This window comes from Rhinolophus sinicus, chromosome 12 (assembly GCF_057876585.1).
Source record: "Rhinolophus sinicus isolate RSI-liver-muscle chromosome 12, RSI-T2T, whole genome shotgun sequence".
NCBI lineage: Eukaryota > Metazoa > Chordata > Mammalia > Chiroptera > Rhinolophidae > Rhinolophus > Rhinolophus sinicus.
Genome location: NC_142512.1, coordinates 51170102 through 51182367, shown reverse-complemented (window position 1 = coordinate 51182367; position 12266 = coordinate 51170102). Strand labels below are relative to the sequence as shown.

General features: G+C 48.1%; 2 protein-coding genes across 6 annotated transcripts in view; one reads left to right on the top strand and one right to left on the bottom strand.

Annotated features, from left to right (window-relative positions):
- The window catches only part of COG1 (component of oligomeric golgi complex 1), a 14378-nt gene extending 2112 nt beyond the window's left edge, over positions 1-12266 (bottom strand). For all 3 annotated transcript variants that reach the window (XM_019740416.3, XM_019740417.3, XM_019740415.3), the window contains exons 1-10: positions 11920-12266; positions 5761-6002; positions 5430-5611; positions 5117-5287; positions 4600-4756; positions 3845-4055; positions 2648-3439; positions 1952-2098; positions 1334-1495; positions 401-528 (exon numbers count right to left, since the gene is read on the bottom strand). In XM_019740416.3, coding sequence (XP_019595975.3) covers positions 401-528; positions 1334-1495; positions 1952-2098; positions 2648-3439; positions 3845-4055; positions 4600-4756; positions 5117-5287; positions 5430-5611; positions 5761-6002; positions 11920-12234 — 2507 coding nt within the window. In that variant the 5' untranslated portion in view covers positions 12235-12266. The remainder of the gene's footprint in view (positions 1-400; positions 529-1333; positions 1496-1951; positions 2099-2647; positions 3440-3844; positions 4056-4599; positions 4757-5116; positions 5288-5429; positions 5612-5760; positions 6003-11919) is intronic.
- The window catches only part of SLC39A11 (solute carrier family 39 member 11), a 359113-nt gene continuing 358529 nt past the window's right edge, over positions 11683-12266 (top strand). Inside the window, exon 1 of one of the 3 annotated variants that reach the window (XM_019740426.3) lies at positions 11683-11817. Coding sequence is in view for 2 of the 3 variants with exons in the window: in XM_088802349.1 (XP_088658475.1) it covers positions 11730-11817 (88 nt within the window). In the remaining variant the exon portion in view is untranslated. The remainder of the gene's footprint in view (positions 11818-12266) is intronic. The other 2 variants (XM_088802349.1, XM_074319972.2) reach the window with 2 other exon arrangements.

Here is a 12266-nt window from a genome sequence, read left to right as displayed (position 1 = left end):
GAACTGGATTTATTCTGCTTAATTGCTGATTTTGTGCTACTTGTCACTGATCTTTGTGCTTCAGTCGTTTCCAAGAGTTTTAACTTTGTGACGTCTAATTCAAGTCCATTCTTCCGTGGTGTTTTTAGGGAGGGCCCTCCAGGCTCAAATTAGAGCCAACAGTTGGTAGGCTGCCTCAGAAGAAAGAGGAATGAGATTCCACCTACTGCACTTGACTGTGGAATCTCTCCAGCAGGTGGTTATTGTTTGTCTTGCTGGTAATATGAGCACTTACTGTTTAAGACAAACACAGCTAATGCGCAATAAGAGGCAGACCGTTTGGTGGTGCCCCAGAAAAGGGGCTGTTTGCATTAGGCAGAGGCTGCAGGCTGCATTGGGAGAGCCCCAGAGAAGGGGATACCTGGAGTCCTGTTTGCTGCGGCCACTTTTCACCTCTTCACCCCTGGTTGTCAGAACAATGTTGAGATAACGCAGATCATAAAGCAGCTGCAGTGCCCGATTCTGGGTCATTGGAAATGCACCTTCTTTCTGCAAATCAATTCCCCAGCCACACCCATTAATGGAGATGACGTGTTACATGAGCGTAATAAACAGCTTCAAGTCTTGGTTGAGTTACAGCTTGTTATTTCAGAAGCAGAAGCTTATTATACTCATGTGGCCAGTTTTATCTCACAACAACACAAACAGGTTATGTTAGAAACTGGTCTTAAAACGAAAACACCTCACAGCAAGGAGGAGACCCAGCCCTTAAAAATGGCCTCAGGCTCATAGATAGTCATTTTAAAGGCAAAAAAGCTCCTTGCATGAAAGGAGCTCAGGAGAGAAGAGTTACCTGAATTCTTTCCCAAATCAGAAGGTGGTCCTGTCTTAAAAGTGTTACTGATGAAATGGGAATACACAGGAAGGGCAGGAGGTGTCACAGAAGGTGAGGGGACTGCACAGCAGGGACTCCCTTAAATGAGTATATGGACCTTGTGTGCCATACGCTGTGCTTTGTAATCCTTCCAACCTCCTCAAGTGTCCCCAGCACTTGATCTAAGTGACCACATTTAATCCTCAGGTAACGGGTTCCTGATTTGCCCCGAGCCCTCAGTGAGCACGTGGCCGTACTGGGGCTGGGAAGCGGGTCTTTGTCACTGAAGCTTTCATCCTCCCCTGCACTGACCTGCAGTGAAGGCCTGCTTGACCTCAGAATGGGTGTCACGACGCCAGCAGGACTACTGCCAGAGGCCTGGGCTCAGAGATCCTTAACCCCGAATCTTAACGCACACTGCTCACACCCAAGAAAAAGCTAAGGTTGTATTTGGGTTTTTAATGGAAAACAAACACCTACCTTCATCTGTTTTTCTTCTGAAAGCTTCTCATAGGCAGCTACTACTTGAACCATACAGCTTTTCAGCATCTCCTGCAGTGTCACCTTTGGCAAGGCATGGCCTCCAACCCGATTAATTTCCTGGCACAAGCTAAACAGGAAGGACTGTACATACCAGGACGGCTAAAAGAACAAAGCGGTGTTGACTCGCCAAGTTGCACCAATGAAATGAGACGCCGCAGTAAACATGGATCCATTTATCCCTACTAGGCGTACACGCCAGGACCTGGATCTCCAGTCAGCTCCTTACAGCAGACCAGTTGGCAGATACGAGTGACATTTGCTGTCATTTCCTCTGGGGCCAGGGGATAACCTGGTGGGTGGCACAGTGTTTGCTGTTGCTGTTTTCCCTTTAGGGTAAGTGGTTCTCTAATTAGCACACAGCCCGTTCAAAAGGAAAGAATCATTCACTGACTTCTCAAACGGTCTGCTATTTAGTTGGCCCTACGTCCACTTTGCCCCCAGTGGAAAGTTATAAATACTACTTGTAGCTCTTCCTCAGAAGCTGTCTGTTGAATGATTTTCTAAACTCTTTTTCCTTTTCCAGCCCACAGCTCTCTGATGGTGGCACTGGCTTACCTGTATAGGGAGTCGGATCTTGGATGTGACACTGCTGCCAGACTCTGCTTCCTCCTGGATTTCTAGTTCATCCCAGCTGGTGGCTGTGGCCAGGATTGAGCCGGCATCATCTAAAAGTAATGACTGGGCGAATCCATGAGCTAAAACCTGGTAAAAAAAGGCAAATAGCCATAAAGGCCGCTCAGATCCTGTAGAATTTGTTTCAAGTTTGTTTCAATATACGGGAGTAACCTTGAAGCCAGCTTCCACTGCTTAAGTCCTGTGGGATGGTGAGTGGCACACATCCCTCTTCTTTTGGCTACTAAAATCAGCAGTGGGAATTTTGTTGCTAATTACTCTACAAATACCAGGGGCCACCTCTTAAAATACCAGTGGAGATTATAGGGAATATGATATTTAGGTTGAAGAGCAGGAAATATAGACCCATGTCTAGCTGAGAAAGTCTTTCATTCTCATCAGATGGAAGGCAAAAAATCCAGGATTTCTGCCTTTAAAATCCAGGCTACAAATGAATGGAAAACTTGACATTTGAGCTATGTGGCAGAGATAAGTGAGAGTAATGAGAATTAAAATGAGATTGTTATTCCCTTACTATTAAAAGACCTTATCAAGGTTGGCAAGACCGGACTATGATAAAAGGGAGACCAAAGGAGGATGACCCGTGAGCACAGCAAGTACACAGTCACTGTCACTCACTTTCACAACTGCTGAGCTCCAGACCCGGTAGCCCGTCACACTCTGCTGCAGGAGGAGTTCCTTAACTTCCTGCCACTGGGCCTGCACAGGAAGGACTTCCTGAGCTTTCCCCTTGCCCTGTTTTTTCAGAGCCCTGGAATCCCTCGCTGGTTTCTCGGAGCTCCCTGATTTTCCCAAGATGCACTGCTTCAGGTGAGGACACAGTTCGGCCAGTGACTGGCAGAGTCTGGCCATGAAAAGGACCATATGCAGCTTGCCACCGTCGAGGGCATCCTGTTGCCCTTGCACAACTCCCTCGATGCTTTGCAGCTCCGCCCGGATGCAGTCTGTGATGTGCTGGATGCAGGCCACGGAGTGAGTGCGCAGCATTTCCTGCACAGTCCCGGCGTCGGCGTATCTGTCAAACGCACAGTTCTTGGCTTGCATGGGGGTGACATCCTTGGAGAGAGACGTGTCACCAGAAGGAAGGTAAGTCAGGAGGTCATCCAGTTTCACCTTCAGCTTAGAATCTAGGGCAGAACAGAAGTTCTGGACACAGGGGCTAACAGCTTGAGCTTTCATGGAGAGCCCACTGCTAGCAAAGTGACCCCGGTTGGCCACGCTGACCCAGGCGGCATCGGAAGGCAGGTCGTTAGCACTCTCGGACCAGAGGAACAGAGACATGTTCTGCTCAAAGTGGATGTGCTTGTTTACAGCGGTGTTGCTGGTGCTGCTTCCCAGTTCCTGCAGAGCTGAAACGAGGAGCTCTTTGGAACTAGTGGAGATGGAGTCAAAGCCCTCTTTTGTCAGAGTCTAAAAGAGAATGAGAAAAGCGTTCTCATGACAGCTGCTTTCAGGAAATCACAAAACAAGAGCACTGAGTGGCAGTCTATCCCCGCGTTCAGAATGTTCTCCACCAGGCTCAGGAAAATGACATGGTGTTGGCAGAGAACAAAGTCATCACTGATTAACATGGACACGTTCCCGACCAACTGACAGACGCCTGGTCTCCCTTTTAGCACCAGAATCCAGATCTCTGGTCATTTCTATGGTTCATTTATCCAAAAGAACCACCCCTGGAAGCCATTCTATGGGACTCCCTAGAATAAGTCAGCAGGGTAAGAATACACTTAGGATGTGACAGGAGTCAACCAGACGGTCAAAAGATCACACGAGGATTGGCTGTGAAACAGATGGACCCATGACTTCCCACCTTACCTGTAATCGGTCAAGGAAGAGCTGCTGCATCAAATCCTCCCAGAACAAGAGTGGCTTCTCTAGGAGCCGGCGACACACCACATCCCAGCTGTGACTGGTGGACTTGTTGGTAAGTAATTCCCACATGGCATCCCGGATCCCTGCGAGCCCTTTCATGCTCTTCACGTACATAAGCAGGTTGGTGATCCCGTTTTTAATGTCTTCATTACACCTGCAACACAATCGTTTTCCTTGGGCCTCATTAGATTTGTGGTTTCACACATTAGGAAAAACAGCAGGATTTCATTTGAAAACCTCTTACCTGGGTCCCAATATATAAACGTATTTATCTCAGAGCATTTAAAGGTATGTATACACACAGAATTTCTGGCTGGACGGAGCGGGGAGAGCCGCAGTCCTTACCAGGCCTACCCTTGCTTCTGTGAGGTGTCTAGAAGGAAGTTGAGAGCCCCGTAGAATGGCTTCAAAATCAATGCGCTAAATAAAAATTTGAGGAGTGGCAGAACCTTACATAAAGAGAATCTACAATTCCCTACATAATATTTTGAAAGACAGACTCCTTCTTGGTTCTCCCACAGTGGGGGCTAATCTGCCACGAAGGCAGTTGAGTGAGCGGCTGGTACCACCTATCGGGCGATACTCAGCGTCACCCAGGGGATCAGGCTTGTCCCCCAGCCCTCACTGGCCTTTGTATGGCCACATACAAGGCTGCCTGGGTGGCTCCTGCCAGCCCTGGGGAAGCTCTGGCTACTTACATGTGGATCCATTTCTGCAGTGTGTCTTTCAGGTACTGCTGGCTGATGGGATGTGCAAGCGTCCGGAGAACCGGCTGGAATTCGACAATGGATGCTGGGAGGTATTTGAACCAGCTGCAAAGCTTCATCTCTTCTTGCAGAACACCAATGCCCTTTCCTAACGAGAAGGCCAAGTGAGAAGTAATTGGGGCTATCCTCTGAATAGCATCTTAAAAAATGGACCGAGGAGGAATTTCCAAGAATCACCTAGTCTTCTCCGCTGAAGAAGGGGCAAAAGGAAAGTACAGACCGTGTCCAGGGCCTTCCTCATCAGGGATATTAAACAGATACTTATGTGTGGATTTGAGTTCAATATCCTTCTGTACCACTAGACTGTGACCTCCACGAAGCTGGGGTCCATATTTGTCCAGTTCATGCCGTATCCCCAGAGCCTACCATAGTAGCTGACAAATGGTAGATGCTCAGTCAACATCAGTTCAATGAACCAGAAAATAAAAAATGTTGGCTAAGAGCTCACCGTTAGGATGCTGGCCTGTGATGGTCTCCAGAGTTGAGAAGAGCATGCCACATGGCAGGGATGGATCTGGAAGCAGCCCTTCTGGTAAAGTGTAGAAAAGAGCATAAGCTTGGTTCAAAGTGGTGGCCAGCAACTCCACTAACGAGCAAATCTGAGCTTTGATACCAGCACCTATGAGAAGAAACCATCTTTGTAAACAATTTCCTTCAGTAAAGTTAGGAACAGAAAATGCTCTGGATGCTTCAGTCTCCCTGATCTCATCCTTCTCCATTCCCATGTTTATGGGCAAAGTGTGGAAAGCAGCCACACCTACCATGGTGCGGCTGGTTGAGGAGTTTCTGAATAGCTGTCTTTCGGGCCAACAGGAAGTCTGTTAGGGCTTGGCGGGGAGAACTCTCTTCTAAGAGCATTATAGAGCAGAGGGCGTCCGCTACAGCTTGGTCAGACACGGCTTGGCCTTTGAGCAGCATCTTGCTTTCATGCAGAATGGTTGACCTAGAAAGACGATGACAAAGGTCAGCAGGGAATTTTTCACACCATAGGAGAAGAACCTTGGTGCATCAGGAAAGAAGATGTGCTCCATAGAACTGTAGTGGTGAAGTGCGGCCCTCACCAGAGATGCTCTTCATGCTGGATCTACTTACCGGAAGTGGCTGGCTGCTGCCACCTGCCGGATGAGTATGGGGAATCGGGAGAGGATGGGGCTGTATCGGGAGCTGGAAGAATCCAGCTGGAGCAGGCTGTGAAGGTGGCAGCACAGCAGGTAGAGCTGAGTGGCATGGAGATACTGAGAGGCCTCCATCGCGCTCCAGATCTTCTCAGGAACTTCTAACAGGAGCTTGATCTGGGCAGCCATGCTGTAGAACTTCTCCTGGGATGGCTGTGGCTGCAGGGAAAGGCACAGAACTAAGTCAGAAGAACAAAACAAAAGCAAGGTCAGGTCCGGCAGGCTTGGGGAGAAATGCAGGGGCATTTTAGGGCACAAAGCTTTCAACAGCCCGATTTCATGCCATTCAGCAAGGCATCCAAGTTGGCGTAGTAGAAATACTGGAGTCAGGAGCGTGCTGCAGGCTCACTGGTTTTTCCTACCAGCCGTGTGCACCTTTGCTCAGCCCCATGGAGAGGCAAACTGCACCTGACCATCTCACAGTCTGCTTCTTAGGGACCCTTGTGAGGTCTCGATAGCGTGGGGCCACACGGAGCAGCCCTTGAGGGAGCGTTCTCCTTCCTTTTTCTGAGCTTCAGTCTTCCTGTGTCTCCTCTCGCTTCTCTGAGTACATTATGGGCTTCTCTGCCGGCTGTTCTTCACCAGCCCCTTCACCTGGCTCAGTCCTCAAGCCTCCACGCCTCAGTGTGTCCTTACGCAGGATTCTCTTCCCTCAAACATCACCTCTAAGAGGAACACTACTACCGTATCTTTCTTAGTTGTCACCACTCCCCTGAATCCCCATCGAGCCTTTGTGGTTTCACTGCCATCCCATAATCAGTGTATGTAGAACTAAATTCACCTCCCTAACAACCATCTTAGCCATCTGCCCTCCTATGAATCTTGGCATATACCAGCACTCTGCTCCTAAATTCCAGGACAGTCATGTCCTGTACGTTTCTATGACCACTTCCACGGTTCTGACACAGGCCATCATCATCTCATACTTAGATTAATCCAAAAATATTTCACTGTGCTGTGTTCATTCATTACTCACTCCAATCTAGCCTTTTCCTTTGCTGTCAAGTTAACCTTCAAAAGCCATTTGGATCATATCTGGGCTTGGTTCTAAAAGGCTCCTCAATACTCAGTATCAGCCTGGTGGTCAAGGTTTCCTGTCCTTCCACTACTTTCTTCCAGGGCTGCTTGAATCCATTGGTGTGTGTGTGTGTGTGTGTGTGTGTGTGTGTGTGTGGAGGGGGAGGTCAGAGTGGCGGTGGGGGAGGGGTGATTACATCTCCCAGGGACTATGTGGCAGTATCTGGAGACATTTTTCATTATTACGATGTGATAATGAGTGAGGGGGGTTGGGTGCTACTGGCATCTAGTGCACAGAAGCCAGGAATGCTTCTAAATACCCTATGCACAGGACAGGCCCTATGACAAAGAATGACCCAGGCCAAAATGTCAATAGCACCAAGGTTGAGAAACCCTGCTTTAATCAGATTGACTACCTGTTTTTAATTGTCTTTCAATATTTTAGACCCACATTCCAAATCTCATGTCCTTAAAGGCCCCTCTTTACTGAGCAGGAGGCAAGTCTGAAGTAACTTCCTTCAGAATTCTTATGGTAAGTATACACAATTATTTTGGGAACCAATCACCATTATCAAAATGTTTTCTAGTGCTATTTGAAATGATTTCCATTTTTTTTTTACCAGCTTTCCATGGATTTAATTCCTTGATTAGACTGTAAGCTCTGTCAGAGCAGAAATTGGGGCACTTTTATTTCTTTGTGCCTTGAAGAAGGCAAAGTTTTGTGGGTTTGACTGAGAATAGGTTAGATATAACAATTATACAAATAAATACATTTCTAAAATCAGGCATAGTACAAATTAGCTTTTCAATAAACCTTGAAGCATGACTCATAGCAAAGGTTGGCCACATAAGGTGGGGACGTGGGGATGGGGGACATGTACTAAATGCAAAGCTTGTAGAGGGATGAGGTCTCTCATTTCAAATAGTAAGTTATGTATTTCCTCCCTTCTGCAGTTGTATTGTGCGAGCCCAGCCTACTGACCTGAATTCTTCTAAAATCCAGGTTGAATTAAAAAGTTCCAAAATGGAGCTAAATTGTACTTTTGCAATTTCTTCTTCCATGTTGCTGTAAGGTTCTTTTCCCAGCTTGTTAAAAACAAATTCCTTGTTTACCTTTCTCACCCTCAGTGCCCTTTCACTCTGTCATCCCTAAGTCAATATTCTGTATTTTTTTAAAAGTTTATTAAAAACATAGCTAACATACAATATTTTATTAGTTTCAGGGGTACACTATGATAGTTGTTTAACATTTATATACCTAAAGAAGTGACCACCATGATAAGTCCAGCAACCATCTGACACTGTACCACGCTATCACAATATTATTGACTATATTCCCTATATTATATCCCTGTGACTCATTGTTTTAGACCTAGAAATTTGGACCTCTTATTTCCCTTCACCTTTTCCCCCTTTTTAAATTTTTCAATTACAGTTGACATTCAATGTTATTTTATATTTCAGGTGTATAGTATAGTGGTTAGACATTAATATAATTTAAAAAGTGACCCCCCCCCCCCGACTAGTCTAGTACCCACCTGGCACTATACATAGTTATTACTATATTATTGACTATATTTCCTATGCTTCACTTTACATCCCCATGACTATTTTGTAACTACCAATTTGTACTTCTTAATCCTTTCCCCTTTTTCACCTTGCCCCCCAATTCCCCTCCCATCTATCACCCCAACAAATCTCGTACCCATCTGACACCATACATAACTATAATATTATTGACTATAGTCCTTATGCTATACCCTACATCACCATAACTACTTTGTAACAACCAATTTGTACTTCTTAATCCATGCTCCTTTTTCACCAACCACCCTCCCATCTGGCAACCATCAAAATGTTCTCTGTATCTATGAGTTTGTTTCTGTTTTGGTTATTTATTTTGTTCTTTAGATTCCACAGATAAGCGAAATCACATTGCATCTGTCTTTCTCAGTCTGACACTCCACTCAGCACAACACCCTCCAGGTCCATCCATGCCGCCGCAGATGGCAAGAACCCATTCCCTTCCCTGGCCGAGCAATATTCCATTGTATATAATATGTACCTCCTACTCTTACCCATTCACCCATTGACGGACACCCCCGCTTCCACATGTTGGCCATTGTAAACAACGCTGTAATGAACATACGAATGCACACGTCCCCTCGAAGTAGTGTTTTGGGTTTCTGCAGATAAATACCAGGAAGTGGGATTACTGGGTCTTTCTTTGTCTCTTATTATAGTCTTTGTTTTTAAGTCTATTTTGTCTCGTATAAGTTTTGCTACCCCAGATTTATTTTTTGTTTTCATTTTTATGAAATATCTTTTTCCATCCCTTTACTTTCTGTCTGTGTTTGTTTTTAGATCGGAAGTGAGTTTCTTGTAGGCAGCATACGTAAGGGTTTTGTTTTCTTATCCATTCAGCCCTCCTATGTCTTTCGATTGGAGCATTTGATCCATTTACATTGAAAGTAATTGTTGATAGAAATGTAGCTATTTTATTATCTGGGAAACTCTTTATCTGTCCTTTGATTTTAAATGATAGCCTTGCTGGGTAGAGTATCCTTGATTTTCATCATGTTGAATATTTTGTGCCAATCCCTTCTGGCCTGCAAAGTTTCTGCTGAGAAATCAGCAGTCTTATGGGGGCTCCCTTGTAAGTTACTAGTTGCCTTTCTTGCTGTTTTTAGGATTCTTTGTCTTTAACTTAACCTTTGCCATTTGAATTATAATGTGTCTTGGTGTTTGTTTCTTTCTAAGTATTAGATAGCTCTGTTATATCTCCCAGTCTTGGCTGGGGAGGCCTTATGTAGTAGGTGCCCTGTGGAGCAATGGCACAGTCTCCCTGGTCACCTGCTCCAGGAGTGTCCTTTGTGTGGGTTGTATGTGCCCTCCTGTTATAATTGAGACTTGATCACTATTGGCACCTAGTAGATGGGATTTACCCTCAGGCTGACCGGCTGTGGGGTTTGGCCACATCCACAGCTTATAAGCTGATGTGTGGGGAGCTTACCCCACTGAGCGGGATTCACCCCAGCAAGCTCTGGAGCCTGTTGAGACCACCCTTTGTGTGTGCCACTTGGGCTAACTGGGTGGTGCTCTGCTGTGGTCTGAAGCCAAACTCCAAGTATGTTGGTTCTGGAGCCTCTGGGGAGGGGCTCCCGTGCAGGCCCAGGTCACCCACTGCCTGTGACCTGCCCAGGACTACCTGGTAGGAGTTACGAAGCAATCTGCGGTTGTTTACTGCCTGTGCTAAAGTTGAAGGTGCGTGTGAGAGGCCGCACTGTGAACTGAGGACGTCTGCCATTAGTACCGGGTTTGGGGTAGCTGTGCAAAAACCCAGGACTCCCGGAGGCCGGCTGCCACCTGCCAGTTCCCTTAAGATTCAGCCACTGATAAAGTCTCCTGAGAGTTGGGTGAGGCAGGGTCTCAGGGAGTCTGAAGAATGGGAAGAATTGTGGTCACCAGGTTAATGTAGACTCTGATTTGGTGCCAGTGCTGAGCCAGGAGCTACTCAGCAAAAGTCTTAAAGTACACAGAGGCCAGTCCCCGCCAGCCTGGGGCCTGTGGACTCCAGTACTTTTCTAAGAAAGACTGCAATGTGGGTGGGGCCAGCTGCTGCAGGGAAGTTGGGGAATTTGGGTGGGGAGGGGGTCCTAGTTAGTCAGCAGGGTGGAGCAGTGGAGCTCACCAGGCCAATCAGATTCAGATTTGGCCGGAGGGGGCGGGCTCAACACAGGAAAGATGGAGCCTGCCTGGCAGCTGTAAGGGAGTAGGCACCCTCACAGTGAAAATGGTGCTTGTCCTCCAGGCCTCCCCTCCCACCCCAGGCCACACACCTCAGTCTCTCCCCCCCAGTCACCGTCTCTCTGCTGGAGCCCAAGGTGAGTGCGTGCGAATGAGTGAGTCTGTGCATGGGCTGTTTAAGAGGACATTTGGGTTTCCCGCAGCCTTCCGTCCCACACGATGGTTAGAAGCCCCACCATTTTTCACAGCCAGATGTTGTGGGGGCTCCTCTTCTTCACACCAGTACTCTGGGCTGGGGAGGCTGGTGTGGGGCTGGGGTTTGTCACTGCTCTGGGAGGACCCTCTGCAGAGGGAACTGAACTGGCAATTTTGTTGAGCTCGTGCTCTAACCGACTGAGCCATCCGGCCGCTCCTCCGGAAGCTCAGCGGCAGCTCGTTGTCTTCAATCTGGTTGTGGAGGGCGCAGCTCCCTGGCCCATGTGGGAATCGAACTGGCAGCCCTGCTGTTCAGAGGTCGTGCTCTAACCGACTGAGCCATCCAACCACCCCTAGTTGTAATCTTAATGTGTTCATGGAAGTAAGCAGACAGGTGTTTATCTACTCTGCCATCTTGGATCTCTCTCCCTAAGGCAACATTCTTTAGAGAAACAAAATGCTGCTCCAATATTAGGATGTGTTTAGGGCTGCATCCTTCCACATCAGGTCTCATCATTAGTATTTGGGGGAACCAACGCTTAGGATAACCTGATTAGAGAAACCTTAGTTCTTTGAAATGAAAATGTTGTATTAAAACATGATGGCTTCATGGCTGGTAGTATCCTCCAACAAGCGGTAGAAGAATGGCTATTTGGGATTGTGGAAGTTATTCTTGAGTGGGGTGGGGGGGGGGAGGACGATTAGGATGAGGAATCAACAACTTGGAAGCAACGTGTGAACATAAAGGGAAAAAATCTGTTCTAAGAATAACAGGAGCAAATGCAGTTGAACTGTCTTGGGAGGGAGACCCCTGGCGTTTTCATCTAACGTTAGGCGGAAGAGTCCAGTGAACCCAGGGGGGCGGTGAGGGGACCGAGGCCCGGAAGTCAGGGAAGGCTCCTGGAGCAGCAGCGGAACGACTGGAGGATGGGTCAGCAGCCAATGAAAGGGCTGCTGGCGGTTTCCCCTGAGCAGAGGAACCCCCAAAGCGGCGGCCGGCTCTTCGCAAACGCAGGTGAGGCTCCAGCAGGTGGGGGGTGGGGCTGACTCGAGGGAGTGGCAGGTTTGGGGGGGCGGGCTCCCCGGGCGGGGTGGGGACCTGGGGGTCAGGACTAACCTGTGGGTTCCGAGGCGGCCGGGACGCTGCCGAACCCGCCTGGCGGAGACGCGAGCAGTACTGGTCAGTGGCCTTCACGGCGTCCACCAGCCCCTCGGCGCAGCGGCGCATCTGGCCGATGGTGTCGGCCGCCTCGATCAGGTCGCGGTACCGCTCGCCCACCATCTGCCGCAGCTCCTCTTTTTTGTGCTCAATTTCGGCCCGAACTTGACGCTCCAGCCCTCGGATCTCCTCCGCTCCGTGTGTCTCGAAAAGCGCCGCAGGATCGCGCAGATCCAGCCGCTTCAGCGCGGGGGAGGCGGCCGCTGCTGCCATGTTGGACCCGTCAGTGGCCCAACAGGCCACTT